Consider the following 23,662-nt stretch of genomic DNA (forward strand, 5'->3'; position numbering starts at 1 on the left):
GAGCGGCGACGCACGCAGCCACGCGCCCGCCACGCCAAGCGGCCAAATCGCCCGCGTCGGCATTTTCTAATTGCTCTTAAACGGAATGGATGTACTGAAAAATAATCACTTAGTGGGACTCGTAGGCCAATTATCCGTTCCGCCCTCCTGTCGTTTTTTTTTTTTTTTCCATTGCTTCGGAACTTTAGCTGGTTGGAATTGTTGTTGTGGCGCTTTTCAGATAGCACAAACGGCAGGCACAGAAGCTTCACGGCGGCTTTTTTGTTGTTTTGCGATAGATGGATGTTTGGGTCAGCAGATGGATGTATGGCCGTCTCTGTGGATGTGATCGATTGTTTTTACGCCTTATAAATGTGGCACTCGATTGCAGTAATTTGCCCCCCCCCCCCCAAACACACCACCACGAAGCACCCACACTCCCGTTTTCATCCGTTCCGCAGTTTGATCGTTCACTCGCGTTTTGCCGAGATGTCATTGCATCGCCATTTTTTTTTTTTGTTCCCGCATTTTCAAGGCTCGTTGAAGTCAATTTGGGGGAGGGAAAAAGGGGCGGGGGGGTCCTCCTTGAGGATGCACACTGGTACATAAACCACAGATAAATGTCGCTTGTTAAATAACGATGTAGTCTGAGGTGTTACTTAGTCATGTACTCTTTGCTCTTCTCTCTGGTGTATTTGTCAACGCTTTATCATCAGATAATGGCAAAAAAAAAATAAACACATTGTGCTCTTTACACTAAATATACATACTGCTAAAACATTCGAAATGAATGGTACTGTCAAACTAAATTTCTATGTATGATTAAAATCTCTTGAGATGAAAACATGGGAAGCATCCCGCTTTTTCGTCCGTTATTCCTCAAAGTCCTTGAGATATGTTGAGCCAGTTTATTGTGCTCAAGAAGCTACACGATAGCCTAGCAACTGTTCCCTTGTCACTTCCCATCAGATGATTGTCAAGTTCCCACGGTGAAAGTTGAGACACTTTTTGTTATGAGCAGACATGAGCTCACCAGTCGAGCGTTCGGCCGGTGGATGTGTTAACACAACTTTGTGCTGGTTTGGTTTGTCTTTAGCCGCAAAATGGTGGAATCTGATTTGATCGTTGTGCCTTTTAAAGAAATCCACATCGGACCCATCAACACTATACACAAATGCAATAAAGCAGCTGCGCCATGTACAGTCAGTCACCTCATAATCTAGTGACGTGAGCAAATTCAATAAAATCATTATACTCACCAGAGCTGCTGTTTTATAAAATGTGTGCAGATCGCGACAAATAGTCAAAAGTTGGCTTTACAAATCAAGAGGATGTAAAAATGCTGATGTCATCGAGGGTCAGCATGAATTTGAAATCTTGTTAAAGCAACAGTCTCATTGCCAAGGCAAACTTGGTGATTAGGGCAGATTAGGTTAACATGCGTGGTAACACAGGCTGAAATCTGATTGGACCCCCCAAAAAAAATCAACATCTACATGTACTGGAAGCAGTGCAGCCAAGAGTAATGCTGCATTCTAGGATGGTCAGTGAGTTCAAACCAGGAAGTGTGTACGGGAACGCCCCCTTGAACTCGGAAATTCCACTTGTGAAGTTGGAGAAAAAAAAGGACCTCCGACTTCACGGACGGACTAAAATGTGACGTCACTCTACAATGGCGACCCCTTTGGAAAGAGACCGTGAATGGTAAAACACAATTTACTCGAGTTAAAACTTGATATCTTTCTAAATTCATAAATATTCGGCATAACTTCACGTCACACAACAAACGTGACAGTATGCCGCTATCTCCCTGCATGAAATTATAAGGTGAACTACTGAACTGTATGGAAGTCTTATGAAATAAGATAAAGACAAATGAAGCAAAATTGCAAGACTGCAAGTTTACTGGTGTTAAAATGTGTTTTGATGACCAAAATAAACAATTCATCACTAGCCGCCATTTTGGTTGTTTACTTTCGCCTCGAACGCTTTCGGCGGGGGGGGGGGGGGGGACAACTCGGATATATCCGACGCCGCAGCATAATACTATGGGATAGATGCCATCTACTTCGAAGTTCCGGGTTTCACACATCAGCGCCGTTTCCGGCCACTGAACCCCCCCCCCCCCCCCCAAAAAAAACCGGGCGCTCTGAAATGCTTCAGACAACTGAGACAGACCCACTACACACTAGTAAACAAAACTCGCTTCCGAGGGGCACAAAAGCGAAAGCAATATCAGGAAACAAAGCTTAAAGTGTGGAAGTCGGAAGTCCCGCCTCCTCCGTGGCATATACCCCATAAACGAAGAGAGTAAACAACACTTCATACTTCATAAATGTAGGTCAGCGGTGCTAAATTCATCATCAATTGTCTTGCTTTGCGCTTTCATTTCCAAGAAACTGGTTTTGACTGGCTTAAAAGCACCCCCCCCCCCGCCCCATCATAATCAACCCTCTGCTCATTTTACATGATGTGCTTTGAGGGTGAGGTCACCCGACGAGCCCCCCATTGGCTGCTGTTTTCCTTTAGTAACGCACACGAGTCTCATTGTCTTCTTCTCTCTCTCTGTGTTTTTCTACTTGAGCGTGTGATCTGTGTTTTGTTCCAGTGATGAGCAGGAGGGATCTCCCTGGTCTGACGCCCCCTATGGGAGAGAACAGCATGGTGCGTCTTCTCCTGTGTCACTGCAGAAAGAGAAGATGGCGAAGCTCACGTAACCTCTGCAGGGAGAGCGTTGACGTATGCGCACTAGTTTTTGCAGCAAATACAAGTCAAACTTTTCCAAGTGTGTCAAGTTACACAGTTAAGTCACATATGATTTTAGAAAACAATAGTATCAGACTAACTAGCCCAAGTGTGCACAATGGACCTAAACAATTCAGGATGTAGTTCCTAAAAGTTAACTACTGTTAAATCTACCTGTCAGGTTGAATCATACTATGTCAAAGTTGTTTTTCCCCCACAATTCTATAACTATTGGTCAGTCTATATGTGCGTGTGCTATTTTCGTTTTTAAACAAATTATTGACCAATCTTAAGTGTTGAAAATGGCTTGCTCTCTTTCACAATGCAATGTTTGTTTACAGATGAACCAACTTGCGTTTTGTGTCTCCTGAAAAGTGATTATTTTGAAAGTAAACAGATTTGGCCCTAAAATATGCTCTGAAATGTAACCTTAAATTACCACCCAAAAAAACTCCCCTAAAAGTGACCTAAATAAAAGACATAAAAAATGATAACCTTCAAATCTATGACATAATTGGTTCATCAGCATTGTTCCAAATATGTTTAAGGTAAAAAAATAAAAATAAAAATTTAAAGAATTTTTTTATTTACATGCCTGATCTCATGTAGCAGGGTTTTACTGTAATAGCATTTACCAAAATAATAATAATAATAAATTAAAAATCCATGATGTAGCATGGGATTACTGTACTGTACTTTTGGGGGGAAAGCAGACATACAACCATTTTATTCTCGGTGAACCAAGTGTATGAAGTGCTGCCTCAGTGAGTGAAAATTATATTAACAGAACACTCATTTAAAAATCCCCAACTTGTAAGTAACATAATCCCAGGCTCGTTTCTACAAAAGTAAGATGTATAAAGTGTGTCTAGAACTGCTTACTGTTCAAATGTTTCATGGCGGAAGTTGCGGATTGCTTGAAACGAATTTACAACTGCTGCCTGCCGTGTGACTTGACACTTTGCCACAACCTTCGCAAGGTCACAAATCGTGGGAGGGGTGGGGGGGGGTCGCATAGGAGGAACTCAACCTGATGAAAGAAAGCGAACAAAGGCCCACACTTGAGAAAAGGGGGGGGGGGATAAAATTCCTCAGGACCTTCGCCGCTTCCACAGCGGCGCTTTGCTGTATTTTCTGGAAAAGAATTCGGCCCAGTAATCCCCCTCCTGCCAGGAAAAGTGACAGGAGCGAGAAGTATTTGCGTAGCGCTCACACTGGCATTAAAGTGACATGTTGCCTGAGACCAGTTCCAACCAGATTGAGAGCATGTGCATGGCGGGCATGGGTGGGGTGAGAAGGTGCGGGAACCCGAAGAGGTCAATCATCAACAAAACATCAAAGGTTCTGCTCTTCTGACGTTCTTCATAACCACAGCAATGTTAGAAAGATCTTCACGTCCAATAGAAGGGATGGAAAAAATAGTGAGAATATAAAAATCAGCCACCTCAAGTATCAAGATCGAATCTCATCTCAAGTCATCAATCGGACTCTTTCTTTGTCAGAGATCATAAAGACGCAAAGCTGTTTTATTCATTACGGCCTATGAAAACTGGACTTGACAACGACTCAGTCTACAACTTGGATAACAGTCATTGTAAATTTAATGTGCCCTCAAAGTGACTCAACGGACAGTCGTTTGTGTCGAAACTGCTAGCAACAAAAGTGAGAACACCCCAAAGTGAGATGAATGCCCACATTTTGACCACAGCTTGCCGCGTAAAATGTACCATCCCCTTAATTTTTTTGCTGTAATTTAAAGTAATCGGTGTACATCTTGTATAACATTTGCACACTTACTGTATCCACTAAAAAATAACAACTCACATGTAAACCACTGGCAACAAAAGTGAGTACACCCCAAGGTGAGACTGCCCTAAGTTTTGTGTATAAAAATACTGTTAGCTGTGTGAACTGCCAAGCCTTTCATGGGCGGAGGTTAATCGATACATCCCTTCTTTTATATTCGTTGCCCCCCCCCCCCCATTTTATAACTTCCCAGCTTGCACACGTACAAGTCCACTTCATAACCAACTATTACCAATTAGCTTTTGTCCTTCCATTTTTTGGCCGCCTATCTGAGGTAAATATTAATATGAAATGATTTCTAAAAAGGTGTGTCATGTGTGGCTTTTTTGTTTTTTTAATTTTTTTATTGCTCATAAAGAGCATCCGTATGCTTTTACGGGTATAGTCGTGCTCCCGCTGGCCGGCGAGAACAGCTTGGAACCGGTTTGATCGCCTCGTCGGCCACAAAGCGGCCAGAAAAACCAGAAGAAGAAGACGACGACGACGACGAAGGAGGAGGAGGAGGAAGAAGGAGGAGGAGGAGGCGCAGTGCGCTGATGCTCGGCGTCTCGTCGACACCTCCTCTACCAGACGTCACCAAAACAACACCGCGTTTGTTTTGTTTGCTTTTTTTTTTCTCCTCCATCTACAAAACCGCTTGTCGTCGTTCCATCCCCGTACATGGAAAGTTGTCGCGGAGGAGCGAGCATCAGCACCGGCTGCTGCTGCTGCTGCTGTTGAGGTGAGTGCCGCAGGGATTGTTAGACAAAAACAAAAAAAAATACATAAGATAAGATAAGAGATGGTTTCTATTACGATCTGGAGGCTCGACGTCGTCTCGGCGTGCGATTCGACTCACGGTGACATGACAAGAGGGTCTGCACTGTTGTCGTTGCGTTGTAAACAAAAGCAAGGCGGAATGCTGCTGTTGCTGCAGTGGTTTGTTTTGTTTTTGTTTTTTCAGTTGCACTTGCTCTCGAAAAACAGCCTGGCCACCAAACGTAGGGAGATAATGTACTAGCGAAGAAAGGAAAGTCACAATGAGGGGAGAGCAAAGAAATAAGCTACATATTCTTGATGATATGCTTGAAGCCGTGATTTAAAACCTATATTGCAAACCCTAGCCCAGGCTAGAAATCCTGACTTGAAACACACATTCGGGCTAAAAAAAAAAAAACATACATGAAACCACCAATACTTGATTGAAATCTCAACCCTCGCAAAAAAAAAACCCCAACTCATTTTAAAAAATCTTAGCCCTAAGCAAAACACGATTTGAAACCCTAACTACAAATCCTGTTGTAGGGTAGAACCCCTACTTGGAAACTTGAGCACTAAACTTAATTTGAAAACTCTTTAACACTGTGTTGAAAGCCCAAATCTTCCACTAAAATTTCATTTATCACAACGATGAAAAATTTCAAAGACCTTTCTTTCTGACGCAGATACAGCGCCAACTACTGGCAAGGAGGACTTGATGTCGCTTTTTTTTCAATTAAGTATCAGTAGCCTGGAGGTGTTCCAGGCATGTCCAGCCGGCGGGAGGCCCCGGGGACACGCTGGAGACACAATGTCTAGGTTGAAAAATCAAGCTGGCACAATCACTGGTATTGGTACTTGCTCATTTGTATGTAAAAGCCTAACTTGAAGCCCTAACCCTGTCATGAAACCCTAATCTTGTCTTGACACGTTACTTTTAAACTCCTCAATAGTCCACAAAACCCTAACACTTGCCTTGAAGCACTATTTCGGAAGGCTAACCCTTGCAAGAGGTCATCTGAAGTTTTCTGGAATGTTGCAACATTTGAGGAGGACATTTTGAGAATTTACCAAATGAAAATGCGCTTAGGAATTGTGATTGAGTAATTGTTCTGTGTCAAGATGAAGATGCTGGCCACACACACACACCAACAACCCCCCCCCCCCCTTCCCCCCAACTTTCCCCTCCTCCAAGGTGTGGTTATAAGAAGCAAAAGTGCACCGACTGTGTCCTCAGACACATCCAGGAGACGGCCCCAGAGTGTACACTTTTGCAAAAGATGACGGCGAATTGATTTGTCAACCCCCCCCCTCCCCACGCAGGATCCCGGCGGGCGGCAGCGACCTCGCCGACATGGCTTCCAAAGCGCTGGACGGCGGCTGGGGATGGGCCATCGTGGTGGCCTCCTTCCTGGCGCAGCTGCTGGCTTACGGCTCCCCGCAGTCGGTGGGCGTCCTCTACCCCGAGTGGCTGCACGCCTTCCAGGAGGGCAAAGGCATGACGGCCTGGGTGGGCTCCCTGGTGGCCGGAGTGGGCCTCATTGCTAGTGAGTAAGCACACGCGTGGACCCCAAAAAAAACATGTTCCGATTTTATTGGCGCTGTCAGAAATGTTGTGGTTGTTGTTCCTTGTACGTCGGTTGCCTTCATTTGCTTCATAAGTGGCAAAAATATAGTTTAGAAAGTCAATCACTATTGATAGGATTGAGAAGTGAAAAAAACATTTTTCACTCAAGACTTTTTGTGATGTTTTTTTCATCTTGAACTTGATAAAAAAAAAGTTTTTTTCTTATTGAATATTTTTTGTGTCTTTCTGAGTGTTTTCCTGTTTTTCTGAATATTTTTTCCGTTTTTTAAATATGTTTCCTTTTTTTCTGAATAATATTTTTTTGGGGTTTTCTGATTTTTTTAATGACAGAAAAAAGTAATTTTTTGGCTCTGTTTTTTGAGTATTTTTTTCTGCTTCCCTAATATTTTTTTTCTGTTTTTCTGAGTTGTTTTTTGGGGAGGGGCATTTTTTGATTTTTTTTTTTAAGTTTCTGTTTTATTGAATATTTTTTGTTTCTTTCCCATTACGGTATTAGTATTTTCCCTATTTTTTAAAATAGTTTTTTCCTGTTTTTCTGAATATTTAAAAAAAATATTTGTTTCCATTTTTCTGAATAATAATTTTTTCCGTTTTTTCTGATTAGTCCCCCCCCCCGTTTTTCAGAATTAATTCATTAAAATATTCAAAAACAGAACAAAAATATTCAGAAAAACAACAAATATTCAATAAAACTACTCAAAATGATGAAACGCGAAATCGAGAGCGTCTACATTAAAGCACTTCCTGAGGCAAATAGGTGCATAATATTATGACTAGACAGTATAAAATGATCATCGGGAAAAAAAAATCTGCCTCTAGCTTAAAAAACAAGAAATCAGAGATCGAAGGTATACCTTAAGAGGTGTCAATCATTTCATGCACACTCATTGTGCGGTAGTTTCTTTTATTAAAAAAAAAATGAGAAGCACATTTCTACAACAGACAAACAATGTTTTTCATGTCATGACTATTTTAACAAAACATAACAAAGAGGAACTTCATATTTTTTTATATGGTTTGTGTGGATGCCAGTTATGATGGCGCATACTGTCGATCACAAAGGAGTGGCTTCTCCCTCAAAGAGTAACAAATCAATGTTTTGGCAGCGCATTTTATGTTTTGGCAGCGTCATCTGCTGACATGCGCCATTATGCCCCCCCGCACTACTAAAAAGTGGCGCACTAAAGCTTGACCTTTACACCTTGACCTTGTTTCCTTCCTCTTGTGACGCCGCCGATAAAAGCAAGCACGGACTCAGGGAGGGAATTCAAACGATGGCGCTGTTTTTTTTGCAGCATTTGCAACAACAGGGGCGGAAGGGGAAACCGGACGTGGCTTTGATGAGCACTTTAGCGGCTCGCTGAGCTGAGGTCGTCGCTTTTGAGCTGGAAAAGCAAACAAGCGCGAGTCGAAGGTTACTTTTCGAACCACACGAGCGTGAGGCAAAAACTTGGTCAAAACAATTTTCTTTTTTTTTCTTTTTTTTTGTCAGCACTTCCTAAAGGTTCCATTTTGCCTTCCGTAATGAAACGGCACCAATTTCTCCCCGTCTTTCTTTTGGTAGGTCCCGTGTGCAGCGCCTGCGTGGACAACTTTGGCGCTCGGCCCGTCACCATCTTCAGCGGCGTCATGGTGGCCGGCGGCCTGATGCTCAGCGCCTTCGCACCCAACGTCCAGTTCCTCATCTTCTCCTACGGCATCGTCGTCGGTAAGCGCGAGCCCGGGAATGCCTTTGATGTCAAAAGCGGCCACCGGGAGCGGCCTAAGCTTCTTATCCCTTTTGAAACGCACGCAAATATGGATAACGATTCCAGACAGCTGCGATGACGTAACGCGGGAGCTGATGACAGCTAATGAATATGAGCGTCGTGATAAAAGCAGCACTTGTTTTGACATAACGTCAGGGACTGAAAAATAACCAATGGCTTTATCGCCGGGTCCCGGCGCGACCTTTTATGACCCTTTGCCACCTGTTACCAAATGAAGCGTACGTAACGCTGCAGAAAGCAGGAAGCCCCGAGCGGACGTTATGCATATTTCAAGGCCCTGGTTTATTCATAGAGATGCGTCCTCGTGCACGTGCGGCGTATTGTCAGATCGGCGTTTGCGTTGAGCGCGTATATGGATCGCGCACGGCAATGCGGCGTTAACGTATGACGCAAACGAGCACAGGCGTGCCGCGCCCGCGTTGAACGCTGACAACGTTGAGAAGCAGCGGACTCGTTGCAACTGATGTGTTTGGATTGGGAAAAAAAAGATTCCATACGAAATCGAAATAACGTTTTAACACTTAACACTGCAGATGATATGCTGATATTAACTCACAAAACACATTTGTCATGCCCACAGGGATCATTTGGCAAATCTCATGATTATAAATTTAAATAATCACATCAAAATTCAAAACCGTTTTTTGACATGCATCTCCTTTTCACACATTTCATCCGATTCACATCATTCCAATGTCAACATATTCCAAAAATTCCAAAAAAAATAAAATTTCTAAAAATTCTCATCATGGGGGTTATTACTCGTCTCATTGCAGAAATTCTCAGTTTCCCCCAAATTCTGCATTTTCGAACCAACATTTCCAACGGGACATTCAACATAACAGATTCACAGCACATCGTTCCCATTTGGGATTTTAATGGCAGAAATTCACATGCGCCGAAAAGTCATCATTTTCACAATTCTCACAAAAAAAAAAAAACTAATTTATTCACAAAGACACATTTAACAAAACAGATCACAACCATTCTAAACTCTTCATGTTCAGCTCATTCAGTTCACCTTGAGAACGACCTTCCACATGCCAACATTTCCACAATCACCCCACAAAAACGTTCTTCATGAATTCCAAATGACACATTTGAAAAAAACAACAGCCATTTCATTCTATAGCGTTCCACATCATTCTGAGTCATTCCACATGTTTCCAGATGTTGTCATTCAGTATTTCACACAAATTGCAAAATTCACATTCTTGTCTTTTTTCTTACTAATATGAATTCCTCCCCCTGCCTTCTTGGCTCTTCCCTCACGTAGGTCTGGGTTGCGGTCTGGTCTACGCGGCCACCTTGACAATCACCTGTCAGTATTTTGACAAGCGGCGCGGCCTCGCCCTCGGCATCGTCACCACAGGTACCGACCGCCGCCGCCTCCTCCTGCACTGCTGCTGCAAAGTCTCCTTTTCCGCGCCTTACCGCTTTCGTGCATGCGCCGCTGCTTGGCAACCGTGGAAAACCTACCAGGTAAAACATCCGCAGTGCAGCAACGGGCAGAGTGTTTTGGGAAGTGGGTCGGTTTGGCTGGCAGCGCCAACTGCAGTGCCGGTTTTTGAAAGGTTTGCAAAAAATGCAAATTTGGCCAAAATCGATTGCAAAGAAAATGGTCGTATTTTGCTTCACTAGAAATATTTGCCTGCGGAGTTTCCTTTCCACTTTGCTGTTTATTATGGTCTGTGTATCGGTTATCTCTAAATGCGGTCCGCTTTGCACAAACAGCCAAAACGTGGACGGCTGCCAAAGGGGGCCGCACCCGCAGCTTCAAAATAGCCGATGATCGTTCGGCGGGTGACGCCGCGTGAGCTCTGTCCACTTCCTGTTTAAAGTCCAACGTCCACACCCAGCAAATGCAAGATATTATGGAAGCTGCTGAGCTATGGCAATATTTAGTTTTAGTATTCATTATTCATTGTTACGCAACCAGCTTGATCTTGTGAAATGGGGTAGAGGTGTGGATGGTCACAAGGTTCCAAGTACCGCTAAAGGATCCAAACGTATGCAATCGTCGTTTCATAAATATGCATCCAAATTCGGTCAATTTAAAAAAAAAGATCGTCAAGTTGTCGATAGGAATGAACGGTTGCACATGTAACCTGAGATGGGCTGGCAAATAGTCCAAGTCACCCTTGTGAAGCGATGCATCTTTTTAGAGCTGTTAAAATGATTCGATTAATCGGCAAGTAATCGATTGTCAAATTAATCGACAACTATTTTTAATAATCGAGTAATCGTTTGGAGCCATTTTTTCATTTCAACTTGTCCAAATCCTCTGATTTCAGCATATCAAACAGTAATTGTTCACTGGTCATGAAAGAAGGCCGATTATCTTCTGTGTTTAACTCGTTCACTGCCATTGATGGCAAAAATTCATTTGAACTATTTCTATTAGTTTAACTTTGTTTTCCACTTTTGTTAACAAAAGTATGAAAACCTAGAAAAAAACATTTAGAACAGATATCAAATTTGTGATTAATCGTGAGTTAACTCGTGAAGTCATGCGATTAAATTACGAAAAAATTTAATCGCCTGACGCCCTTAATTTTTAATAATCTTTTCTTCTTTAAGGTAATTAAAAAACTTTTTGGGGGGAAAAGTTGAAAATGTTAATAAAAATTAGGGGCATCAGGCAATTACAGTTTTTATTCATAATTAATCACATGACTTCACTAGTTAACTCACGATTAATCACAAATTTGATATCTGTTTTAAATGTACAATTCCCCCCCCCCCTAGCTTTTCATACTCTTGTTAACAAAAGTGGTAAAAATGTTACACTAATAGAAATAGTTCAAATGAATTTTTGACGTAATGGCAGTGAATGAGTCAATCAAAATAAGACATTTGCAAACAATGACCGAACCGATAACAGTACAACATCAATCCCCCCTTTTTTTTTTTTTAAATCACTATACGATACAAAGTACAAAATAAACACTAATCACGCTAATCAGGGGGAAAATGCTTTTTGTAATACACCTTAATGCAAAATTAAAATTAATCCGATGAGTCGATGAATCGGATTGAACAATCCATACATGAATGGATTCTAAAAAATATTCACGTCTGCCGTCCAGGCACCAGCGTCGGCGCCTTCATCTACGCCACGGCTCAGAACGAGCTCATCGTGCTGTACGGCCTGGACGGCTGCCTGCTGATCATCGGCGCGCTGGCGCTGAACCTGATGGCCTGCGCCGGCTTCATGAGGCCCCTCAACATGCCGGGCTACTACCTCAAGCAGAAGGCGGCGGCCCTGGAACGCAGCACGGAGGAGCAGCTCTTCCAAAAGCCCCAGCCGGACGAGCTGAAGACGGCGCCGGGTTCCGCGGCGCAAGGCAAACGTCTGGCGAAGGAGATTCTCATCGCCATCGACGGCATTCAGGCGGAGAAGAAGAGGGGCGGCCCCCTGGCCCGGCTGGGCATCATGAAAGTCGTCAAGGAAAAGAGGCGGGCCTACTCCAAGTACATGAGCGTCATGCACGAGATCCTGCAGGACCAAGCCATGGTGGCCTTCTGCATCGGCGTCTTCCTCTTCAGCCTGGGCGCGTTCCCGCCCGTGCTCTTAATCGAGGACGTGGCGCAGAGCCAGGGACTCATCGAAGAAGTCAGCGTCATTCCGCTGGTGTCCATCGGCGCCATCGCGACGTGCGTCGGCAAGCTGGTGCTCGGCATCCTGGTGGACATCAGGTGCATCAACAGCATCTACATGTACACCTTCACCATGTTTGCCGGCGGCGTCGCGCTCTTGCTCATCCCCGTCACCGAAAGCTACTTGGGGCTGCAGATCCTCGTCGCCGTCCTGGGCTTCTTCTCGGGAAACTGGTCCATCACGTCGTACATCACCACCAAGATTGTCGGCTTGGACCGACTCACGCAGGCCCACGGGATCGTCATGTTCTTTGGCGGATTCGGGATCATGCTGGGACCGCCTGTTGTTGGTAAGTAGATGAACGCTAGGCAGAGGGAAAGCTACCTTAGACCTGGGTTCACTTCGGGGAACGCCACAAAACTACCAAAGGATTCGACCCGCTTCGCGCAGTCACAGAACTACCTAAGAAATGTGCTTCTTTGTGTGAAGTGTTCCAAAAACCGAAGAACTGGGCCACAAAGTCAGAACTGGACTTTGACTGTGACAAGGGACAGAACAACCTCAGAACTGGACTTTGACTGTGACAAGGGACAGAACTACCTCAGAACTGGACTTTGACTGTGGCAAGGGACAGAACTACCTAAGAACTGGACTTTGACTGTGACAAGGGACAGAACTACCTAAGAACTGGACTTTGACTGTGACAAGGGACAGAACAACCTCAGAACTGGACTTTGACTGTGACAAGGGACAGAACAACCTCAGAACTGGACTTTGACTGTGACAAGGGACAGAACTACCTCAGAACTGGACTTTGACTGTAACAAGGGACAGAACAACCCCAGAACTGGACTTTGACTGTGACAAGGGACAGAACTACCTAAGAACTGGACTTTGACTGTGACAAGGGACAGAACAACCTCAGAACTGGACTTTGACTGTGACAAGGGACAGAACTACCTCAGAACTGGACTTTGACTATGACAAGGGACAGAACTACCTAAGAACTGGACTTTTGACTGTGACAAGGGAAAGAACTACCTAAGAACTGGACTTTGACTATGACAAGGGAAAGAACTACCTAAGAACTGGACTTTGACTGTGACAAGGGAAAGAACTACCTAAGAACTGGACTTTGACTGTGACAAGGGACAGAACTACCTAAGAACTGGACTTTGACTGTGACAAGGGACAGAACTACCTAAGAACTGGACTTTGACTGTGACAAGGGACAGAACAACCTCAGAACTGGACTTTGACTGTGACAAGGGACAGAACAACTTCAGAACTGGACTTTGACTGTGACAAGGGACAGAACAACCTCAGAACTGGACTTTGACTGTGGCAAGGGACAGAACTACCTCAGAACTGGACTTTGACTGTGACAAGGGACAGAACTACCTCAGAACTGGACTTTGACTGTGGCAAGGGACAGAACTACCTAAGTGAACCCACTTCTCACAAAATGACAGAACTACCAAAGAACTGTGTCCGCCTTGTGGCAAAGAGACACGACAACCTAAGAACCGATCCACTTTGTGCAGTGGCAAAACTACCCAAGAATTAGATCTGCTTACTGCAGGTGACCCAGAAAATAAGATTTGCTTTACTGAAGTTTACAGAACTATCCAAGAAGGTAGCGCAAGTGATACAGTAGAACTACCTCAGACCGAGACCACTTGGTTAAATGTTTTTCGGGCTGACCCGCTGTTTTGTGTTTCATCACCTTTTAGGCTGGTTCTTCGACTGGACGCAGTCGTACGACCTGGCGTTCTACTTCAGCGGCGGCTTCGTGTTGCTGGGAGCGCTGGTTCTCTCCCTGCTCACGCTGCCTTGCTGGACCAGGAAACCGCCGTCCGACAGCGACAGGCCGGGCGTCCAGTACACCATCAACTGTGACAAAGTGGCCTCTGTAGCTTGAATGGCAGCACACGCGGGGTTAACATGGCAACGCTCAGCAAACTCTACCCGAAGAACCTCTTGAGTGCAACGAGCACGGTTGGCCCTTGTTAACTGCTGCCAGGTTTTCCACGCGCCAAAATACTTGCCAGAGGAAATAAAGGACTTTCCTCTCAAAAGCATGCCTGCATTTCTCAGGTTCACGCCAAACACACATTGCACATCCGCTGAAGGGGGAGGGTCTTTCTTTATAGCCTCATTTTACGGGGTGGTCCGAATCAATGGCCGAGCCAAACAAACGGCTGTGCGCTGAAACTTGAAACCACTGGAAATGCACAAGCAAAACGTCAAGAATTCCCAAAAAACTTATAAATGTGTTCTAGGTCAAATATGACTATGCTCCCAAAGACGTATTTATACGTTTTTGTGTGTTCTACAGCATGCAGGTTTTGATGCAGCCTCTGGAGTGAAGAGAATGGTTGAAGCAATGGCAGTTATTACAAAAAACGGCCAGCAGGTGGCAGCAGAGTATAAGAGATCAACCAGGGCCATATTGCAAAAAGCTCTTTCCCCCAGTGTTTTAAACTGATTTGTGAATAATGATGAAACGTAGCTATATTCTAATGCTAATTGCAGCCACACGGAAACAGAAATATACTTGTTTTCTCCTGACGAAAGAGGAGATCCTAATCTTTCTTTTTGTTAGGTTCCATGTTTTTATAGCAATAGAACACAATGTCCTGTGGGCCTCGCAAAATCAGTCAAAATCCAGTCAAACGGCCGGGAGCGAAGGGGGTTGCTTCGGTGCAAATGGCTGGGAGTGAATGAGTTAATAATCGTAAGCTAAGCAACAAGTGTTCTGTACGTACAATTACACCTCGTACGTTACAAAAGCGTCTTTGCGAGTTCCACGTGACGCCCGTTTGAACAACGCACACGTCTTGCTTTGTAGATATTTCCTTTTCAACTTTTTTTTTCTCCTTCAACCGAATATCACAACGTGAGCTACACTTGCACAATCTATTGAGCTCCAATACAAGAGCTGCGCCAAAAAATATAATAACGCTCAGCATTGATTGACACTGTCGGATGCATTCATTTTACAATGTTTATTTTTCTGGTTTCTGTATAACTTTTTACAGCAAAAGGAGTGTCAGGATCAAAGACATGTCAAATCTGTTCGGTTTTTTTTTTTTCTTTTCATATTTCATCTCTTTGTGGCATAATTATTTTTGACCAGGCTGGTCCTTTTTCATGCCTATCGCTGGCGCCGGGCCAAAATCTTGTACCTCTAAAATCGTCACTTTTCAGGAGACCCCAAAAACGACCCCCCCCCCCTCCCAACCATTAAAGAGAATAAGCCATTTTTAACACTTTAGATTGATCAATAATTGGTAAAAAAATGACACCCAACACCAAAAGTATAGAACATGAAACTTGCCAACTTGTTTCGGCCCGTCGCCAGCGATATGTTTGTATATGTTGCGTGTGTTCGTATCTGCGCATGCACACACGGGGTGCACTGTGCAAACTTGTGTGTTGTTTGATATACTTTTGTATTAGCACTAGTTGAAGTCCTACTTACTAGTGACTTTTTATATGCACCAGGCTGTAGATCTTGTAAGTCATGTTGTAACTGTGTACGTGTAATCACACGTAGGCTTTGAGAATCACTTGGACGTTGTTCAGGAAACAACTGAAAAAGGAGTTCTAGTAGCAGGTAAAGATTGTTATTGTGGGATTTTGTGTCAGCGAATGCAATACAGGGTGCAGACGTGATGCAACTGACACTCACTTTGTATAGAGACCGTTATGTCTGTTTTCCTACACTTATTATATCTATGTATTTTATTTCTATTCAATTCTTTTGTATGCATCGTGCCAATAAAATATGTTTTGAAGACTTTGTGTGTGTTTCTTTTATGCAATGCACAAAACATATCAATTTGATTATTGTACAAAAGTTTATGAGCACTCACAGTAGACAGGTCACGCGGGTTTTCAATTTCCTGGGTTTTCTTCTGGCGTCCTCTCGCAAATGTACTAAAAAGACTAATTTGACAGAGTTTCTGATATTTTGGTTACCTTAGTTAGGCACATTGATCAACATACTAGCGCAGAAAAGTTGAATATATATTTAGAGTAGTTTATATTTTTCCTTTAAAAAAAAAATCGTACAAATTTACTTATTGATATGGCTGCTGTGAGATCATGTGGGCGCGGCTTGTGACGTCGACAAACACGGAAGTAGATGACCACGATCATAACGATAATGAGGTATGTTCTTTAAAGAAAACGTCGGCATTACGCGAATTTAAAAATGACAAGTACATCACCGCAACGCTACTTGTTACGTGTACGTGAACTGATTACACAAAAACCTGTTGGTCGGTCATTTATTTTTATTTTTTTTACACTTTCTCGTAAACCCGGAAGTTGTAAGCGTTCAAAACGTCGCACAAGTAGTTCCGTTATACGTCCAGTAGTCCCGTTAGTCAAAGAAAGTAAGATACAAGCACTCTGTCCAGACACAGTATAGTATTTGTTTTACTTTAAAACCAACAATACTCAAGTGTCTTTGTTATTCAGGCTCTAAAATATAATCGACTTTGAGAAAACAAGCGCGCGGATCGATATCTACGTCACGTCAGTATGCGGCTACATTTCCCTCCGCCAGCCTTATTTCTTTTTTTTCTTTTCGGTACCGATGACCTCATTGGTTAGTCCCTAATCTCGATTAAATGGCTCTCTGTAGCTACAGTACAATTAATTGAAGAACACAACAATACAATGGAAAAGTCAAGGGTTGTCTTAAAATAGGCAACCTTTTCTGAGACCAAATGGCTGCAAATGAGAGAAATAAATAAAACACCAACAGAAGTGCTTGATGTGCCATCTGGCTGCAACATGGGAGGAAAACTTTCATTAATCTCTGTAAGTAAGTCCTCAATCACTTATTTTCACCTTTGTCTGTTTTGGGAGCTATCTAAAGGTTAAATGATTTCATAATACTTTGCTGTATTTATAATTTGATAATGTACCCGCACCTAAAAAGTAAGGAGTGGACTTAATGGAGTTAATGAATGGGGGCGACCAATCCTTGCCAACAGCCTCTCAAAAATACACATTCTCATTTCCTTGTCTTTGTTTTTGTGCTTCATTATAATAAATAATAATACTACACAGTATATTGTATGCGGAGCCTTAAAACCAGATGCAGTTTTGAGGTCAATGTGCGCTGTTCAATGGCTTGGTGTGTGCTGAAAAGTCGCCAACTCATCCTTTTGTGATGGTCCATTTGAGTCGCTTTCGGCCGCTTCGCATGGCGTCCACCAGTTATCGTTGTTGTATCCTTCCCCTTCCTTCCAGCAGGAAAGAGCTTCGGCAATAAGGATGTGGTTTGGTATTCATTTCAAGCGAGATCCAGCTGCTCCTCTCCGGGTGCCAAAGTCTGGAGTGGCGCCCAAGTCTGTGTTTGGCGTTCCTCTCCAAACGCTGAGACAAAATGGGATGATGAACAACGGGATACCGCTCGTCTTACAAGATATGCTGGAGTGCCTGGAGAAAAATGGTAATTGATGCGCACATCTGTGATTCATTCTCAAACTGTTTGTGACTCCATTTTTTTTTTTTTTAATAATCAGGGATGGAATACAAAGATCTCTTTCGCGTGGGCGGCTCAGTGGTGAAGATCCATCAATTGAGATGGCGGCTGGATCGTGGCGAGAAAGTCAAACTGGAGCTGGAACATGTTTCCACTGTCGCGTCGCTCCTCAAGCTTTTCTTTCAACAGCTGCCCGAACCCATCATCCCCGAGTACCAACGCAGAAATCTCGTCCAGTGCTTCAGAGGTACAGTACTTGTGAAGTCAAGGGGGGAAAAAAAATGTTTGACACCTGTGTAAATAGTAGGAGGAGAAATAGAAGAAGCGAGGCTAGTTGTTAGCTTCAACTTGTCATTTATTGTGCTGAATGACTCGACAGCAACACAACTCGTGACTTCAGTTTGTGGCTGGCAACAGCGCCTTCTTCAGGTCACTTTGGTAATTGACTGTGTATCCTGCTTTTAGCGTTACTCCTGAGACTTTTTCATCGGAAACTTATACAAAATATCTAAATCGAGGACTGCCACTCATTATTTTCAATCTCATTCATTTTTTTTCCCGCATTTCTCAAATGTTCATCTTGAGCTTGTAAGTCTTAATGTCCAGACATTCCTGTCCCCTTTTTCATGTTTCCTTCCTTAGCCAGCACAGACGAGAGCCAGTTCAACATGGCCTTAAAAAAACACCTTTGCCGCATCCCGGACGAAAACCTCACCATCTTGTTGTACTTCGCCGACTTCCTTTCCAGAGTGGCCGCTTGCAGCCAGTTGAATCACATGACGGTGGACGCTCTCGCTTCCATTTTCGGACCCTGCATCTTTCAGTAAGTTGCTAGAGGGACATTTAACACTTCTGCACGTTACTTACTGCTTATTGTAAACCGAGTTCACAGAGTTCATATCTCAAGTTTGAGCTCAAAAGTCAAAGCAAGATCATATCTGAAGGCGCCGCTTACAATCCAATGACACTTCTGCTATGCATAATTGTGTCCACTAGATGGGAGTGTTTCACAACCCGTTTGTAGACTTACTTGCCTGTCTCGGCATGTTTTCCCCATGCAGCGTTCAGGCTGGACCCAGAATGCTGGAGGAGCAGAACGTGTGCAACACCGTATTGGTCCATCTCCTCCGGAAGCACAAGATCATCCCTCTGCCCCCCAGCGCCTCCCGCCCACCTTCCCCGACGCCCTCGGACCCCTTCTGAGGTGACCTTTTGACTTCTTGCCAATGTAAAAAAAAAAAAAAAAAAAAAAAAAAGGCTTCAAAAATGAACAATCTCATATTGAAGGCAGGTGCTGAGTTATCGCTGTGGACAGCAGGCCGAGCATGTCGCATGCACCATCGAGTTGCAGATTTCAAGGGCGGAATTTGAGAAATTGAGGGTGGAAGCGGCTTTCATAGGTTGGATTGCCAACGACTCGACAGAGAGGCCACACGAGCCAGTGTGGTTAGGAAACAGTGTTGGGAAGCGCATGACAGCCTCGACAAAGTGGTTAGGAAGTGTGGAGGTGATGGGGAGGAACGTGAACTCTGTAAGAGAACTGAGGATGATGATGATGATGATGAAGTCCATCCTCATGAACAGCCGCCATCTGCACGACACTGCGGCTGCTTCTCTTAGCAGCTGCAGTGACAGATTTTTAACTGATTTATTTTATATTATTTAATATGGATGTACTGTTAGCTACTGGATACCTTGAATTTCCCTTTTGGGAATAAATAAAGTATCTACCTACATACCTGCAAATTGACATTAGGGCTGAATTATTTTTGAAAAATAATCTAATTGCAAATTTTTCCCCCCTCAATATTGTAATTGCAATATAATAAGCGATTATTATTTTTTCAAGGCTTTTCCATGTCATTTTTTTAAACAATGAATAATATAGTAATAATAGTTCCATCCATCCATCCATCCATCCATTTTCTGTACCGCTTGTCCTCACAAGGGTCGTGGGGGTTGCTGGAGCCTATCCCAGCTGGCTTCGGGCAGTAGGCGGGGTACACCCTGTACTGGTTGCCAGCCAATCGCAGGGCAGTAATAATAGTTATAAGATTTATTTATTTTTATTATAAATAAAAGTTTTGGCATTTTAAGTTAAGCCCGTATCCCACTGATGGATGAACATTAATGCTCTAGCACAAGAAAAAAACAAAACATAAATATGTGTTTGGGAGCATTGTAATATTTAAATATAACTTTTTTTTTAACATGTTCAAAATGTCATTGATTACCTTAAAATAAGGCAAATGAGCCAAGAATTCATATGAAATAGTTTATTTATCTACTTCAATTAAACCTCTTACTAAACATTTTTGAATTGTAAGTGTTCAACAACTATTTAACCAAATTCTACAATACAAGTATGTTGTAAGTGATAAATAAGATTACAACAATAATGCAAATGCAGCAGCGGCTTTATCACTTCAACTCAAGAAACAGTATGTGAACATGTGCAGGCCACATGTTCAGCACAAAATTAGCTTGACACGGTCAATTACGGAAAGGTGAAATGTGGAATCAACATTTTTGGCTGGCGAGTGAGTACGCTCAAACGCATTTAGATGCACCACGAGTGGGGGGAAAAAATGCTTTCTTAGCATTTAGCCCACATTATACAATTACTGTATGTAAATTAATTAAAAACTGTATGTAAATTAATTAAAAAATTAAGTAAAAAAACATTGCTTATTCTTTGATTTATTACTATGTCTGCAGTGCATTTTTGCAGTTCAGCATTTTTTATATAGAAATACTAATAAATATTTTGATAATAAATATGTTTGTAGCCTATAAGTACATTGTTTTGACCGTACTTGTGAGTACGTTCAAATACAGTATTTAAATACATTGAATTGGGATACAAATAATAATAAAAAACACCTACAATTATTTTCAATTAAAAACAAAACAAAATCTACAAATATCCTCTATTGTGATGATGACAATTTAAATGTGCTTAATTATTTCTTTGATGCGTTTCGGCCAGAAGCGACCTGTTTGAATGCGAGTGTTCGCGCGCATCATTTGTGACCGACTTGCAGCTCCTTCCAGGGGCTGCAACGGGCGCCGTCCCGCTGTGCGTAATGTTTACGTGCGTAGCGTTTGGGCTCCGGCTGTAATTGAAAGCATCGCGTTGAGCCGCTCTGCCTCCAGGAAGTCGCTCGTTTGACTATGGCGGGCTCATCATGCGTGCGTTCTCCTCGCTAATGGAAGCCGCCCTCATGTCAGCTGCACGCTTGACTGCCGGCCATCGGACATGCAAAAGCGTGTTGTTGTGTTTGCCGCTCTTGTGCGCTTCGTCTGTTGATGCGCGGCAGGCGCGTTATTTAACATGCTAAAACCATCAATTCATTTTTAGGATGGACATCGATAAAGGTCCAAATATGGATTCCATTTGTTATTTTGTTTTTTTACACCATGTGAGTCACGATGCAATCTTTTGGTCATCCGACGAGACCAAACATGGACAGCCCGATGAGCTAGTGGTTAGCACGTCTGCCTCGCAGTTTCTGATTCTGATACAAGAATTAATTTGCACCTTCTGAGTCATGATGGATTTTGCAATCCTCCGCAAACAACCATGGACGAGCAATTTCTTTATTTTATGTCTGCCTCACATTTTCGGGTTTTAGCCAGCGAGGCACCCGATGGCTGACCACCAAGACAACACACTTATATTGTGTTTTACAACAATACTTAAAGGGGAAGTCAACACCCCCCCCCCCATTTTTTTAAATTGACAATAATATGTTCTATGCAGCCCCAGTAGTCTAAATATGGCATTCTGGTTACTATTGCGTTAGTGGAATATGAATTAAGCAGCAAAATCCAGCAGTTATTATCAATATCAGAAGGCGGCCATTTTGCCGCTCGTTGAGTGACAATGACATCACAGTTGCTCAGGTCTCAGGTAACAACCAATCACAGCTCAGCTTCAGAAAACAGCTGGTGAGCTGTGATTGGTCGTTGCCCGAGCCCTGCGCAACGTTGATGTCATCCTCGGTCAACAGCGCGTGGCAAAATGGCCGCCGCCTGAGGTGGATAAAACAGCTGGATTTTGCTTCATAACTCATATTCCGCAAATGTAATATTCATCAGAAGTTTGTGCTCTTTAATTCACCTGAAACCTGTTATAAATCCAAGACCCCTCACTTTAAACGAATACTTCAGAGTCCCGCCAGAGTTGTGAAGTTGTCAGAAGACCAGAGGAAGGATCAAAGGAAAGAAAGATGAAACAAAGTGAAAATCAACACCAACCAGATGCCAACCTCCACAAATCCATAATCTGTCACCAACCCCAGATGCATCTAAATTCCAAAGGATTAGGCCGACATCAAGAGACCAGAGGAAAGACTAAAGGAAGGATAGATGAAGCGATAGAGTTCCCCATTTTTAAAATGGGAGGTCTTCTCCCATTTAATATTTTTATATCTTTTCTTAGGCAATGATCATAGGAATACACGGAAAAAGTAGTGAAGTCGTTGGTGTCCAATTTGCGTGACCAAATAAGTTACGTCACTTTGCTAAGTTTGCTCCGAAGTTGTCTGTTAAAACTCCAAAAGGCCTGGCTGCCATTGCCGCTTCCGTCTTCACTCAGGTGACGTGATTGTTTGGGACGCCGCCGTCGTTCTTGTCCTCCTTCTGCGGCCAGCTTGACTCGCCTTCGCTCTGCCGGTCGCGCGGTCGGTGTGACAAGTGGGTTATTGGAGCAGCGCGGTGCCCACAGACACGCTTTTTGATATGATTCCAGTCCAAATAACACGGAGGCGCCGCGGGCTTGGGGGGGGGGGGGGGGGCGCTAAGCGCTAACTGGCTATTTTGCGCTGACCTAGTATGGTGGGTGGCACACTGCTTCCAGAGAGCAGAGCTGCAGGACAGGTTGTCTCACTTGCGCCTCACTCACTAAGCCACAACTTGAATGGACTCGCAGCAAAACAACACACTTTCATTTGAACTATTTCTATTAGTTTACATTTTTTTCCCCCCACGTTTGTTAACAAGAGTATGAAAATGTACATTTAGAACAGATATAACATTTGTGATTAATTGTGAGTTAACTAGTGAAGTCATGCGATTAATTACAATTTAAAGTTTCAATTGCCTGGCGAGATGATTATTAAAAACATTTGGGGCGTCAGGCGATTAAAATTTAATGTACTTAATCGCGTGACTTCAATAGTTAACTGATGAATAATCACAAATTTTATATTTGTTCTAAATGTACAATTAAAAAAAATCTAGGTTTTCATACTCTTGTTAAGAAAAGTAGATATTAAAAAAAATAAAAATAACAGAAATAGTTAAACAAATTTTTTGACGTCTATAACCGTCAATGGCAGTGAATGAGTATGGCGATAGATGTCAAAAATTAATTTGAACTATTTCTATTAGTTTAAAATTTCCCCCCACTTTTGTTAACAAGAGTATAAAAACCTAGAAAAAAACTTATTGTACATTTAGAACAGATATGAAATTTGTGATTAATCGTCAGTTAACTATTGAGGTCATGCGATTAATTACACGCCTCTAATTTTTAATCATCTTTTCTTAAAAAAATATCTAGGTTCATACTCTTGTTAACAAAAGTGGGGGGAAAAAATGTTAAACTAATAGAAATAGTTCAAATGAATTTTTGACGTTTATAGGCGTCAATGGCAGTGAATGAGTTCATATGAATATGCAGGACAAACATAATGTTGACATTTTGAGCGAGCTGCACTTTTTTTGTTGTTTTTTTTTGTATGCAAGAAAGCACTTAGCATTGCGACACAAATGAATGATCGTGGTTATTTTGTTGTTGTTTTTTGCTTCAAGCCCTTTTTTTATCGGGTTACGATATTTCATGATCTTTATCTTGCATCATCAAAAATGAAATCTATTAAGAGCATGGCACACAAGCACACATTTGATCTTGATCTAAAATCACATGT

At 42.8% G+C, this 23,662-nt stretch overlaps 2 protein-coding genes across 4 annotated transcripts; both read left to right on the top strand.

Annotated features, from left to right (window-relative positions):
* The first annotated feature begins 4,750 nt into the window (after positions 1–4,750).
* Positions 4,751–16,017, top strand: LOC147163476 (monocarboxylate transporter 9-like). 2 transcript variants are annotated; one of them, XM_086093701.1, is made up of 7 exons: positions 4,751–4,804; positions 4,889–5,251; positions 6,592–6,815; positions 8,421–8,564; positions 9,902–9,997; positions 11,715–12,575; positions 13,960–16,017. In XM_086093701.1, the coding sequence occupies exons 2-7, from the start codon at positions 5,067–5,069 to the stop codon at positions 14,145–14,147; spliced, it is 1,698 nt and encodes a 565-aa protein (XP_085949827.1). In that variant the 5' UTR covers positions 4,751–4,804; positions 4,889–5,066; the 3' UTR covers positions 14,148–16,017. The 2 variants fall into 2 exon arrangements, with proteins under 2 accessions (XP_085949827.1, XP_085949826.1); XM_086093700.1 differs by lacking the exon at positions 4,751–4,804 and having other exon boundaries at positions 4,863–5,251.
* Positions 16,018–16,455: 438 nt separating this feature from the next.
* LOC147163477 (protein FAM13A-like) lies at positions 16,456–19,475 on the top strand. 2 transcript variants are annotated; one of them, XM_086093702.1, is made up of 6 exons: positions 16,456–17,059; positions 17,495–17,696; positions 17,770–17,976; positions 18,372–18,552; positions 18,791–18,933; positions 19,017–19,475. In XM_086093702.1, exons 1-5 carry the CDS (start codon positions 16,976–16,978, stop codon positions 18,930–18,932), a joined length of 816 nt encoding a protein of 271 aa, XP_085949828.1. In that variant the 5' UTR covers positions 16,456–16,975; the 3' UTR covers position 18,933; positions 19,017–19,475. The 2 variants fall into 2 exon arrangements, with proteins under 2 accessions (XP_085949828.1, XP_085949829.1); XM_086093703.1 differs by having other exon boundaries at positions 19,021–19,475.
* Positions 19,476–23,662: the final 4,187 nt, after the last annotated feature.

This window comes from Leptonotus elevatus, chromosome 13 (genome assembly GCF_054856555.1).
Source record: "Leptonotus elevatus isolate MCC_2025b chromosome 13, RoL_Lele_1.0, whole genome shotgun sequence".
NCBI lineage: Eukaryota > Metazoa > Chordata > Actinopteri > Syngnathiformes > Syngnathidae > Leptonotus > Leptonotus elevatus.

Bases quoted from the DNA above. Each gene is read 5' to 3' on its own strand.
- LOC147163476 (XM_086093701.1), top strand. From the start codon at position 5,067: ATGCTCGGCGTCTCGTCGACACCTCCTCTACCAGACGTCACCAAAACA. The intron at 5,252-6,591 runs GTGAGTGCCGCA...CTCCCCACGCAG, and splicing joins CTGCTGCTGCTGCTGTTGAG to GATCCCGGCGGGCGGCAGCG. The intron at 12,576-13,959 runs GTAAGTAGATGA...ATCACCTTTTAG, and splicing joins GCTGGGACCGCCTGTTGTTG to GCTGGTTCTTCGACTGGACG.
- LOC147163477 (XM_086093702.1), top strand. From the start codon at position 16,976: ATGAGAGAAATAAATAAAACACCAACAGAAGTGCTTGATGTGCCATCT. The intron at 17,060-17,494 runs GTAAGTAAGTCC...CCTTCCTTCCAG, and splicing joins GAAAACTTTCATTAATCTCT to CAGGAAAGAGCTTCGGCAAT. The intron at 18,553-18,790 runs GTAAGTTGCTAG...TTCCCCATGCAG, and splicing joins TTCGGACCCTGCATCTTTCA to CGTTCAGGCTGGACCCAGAA.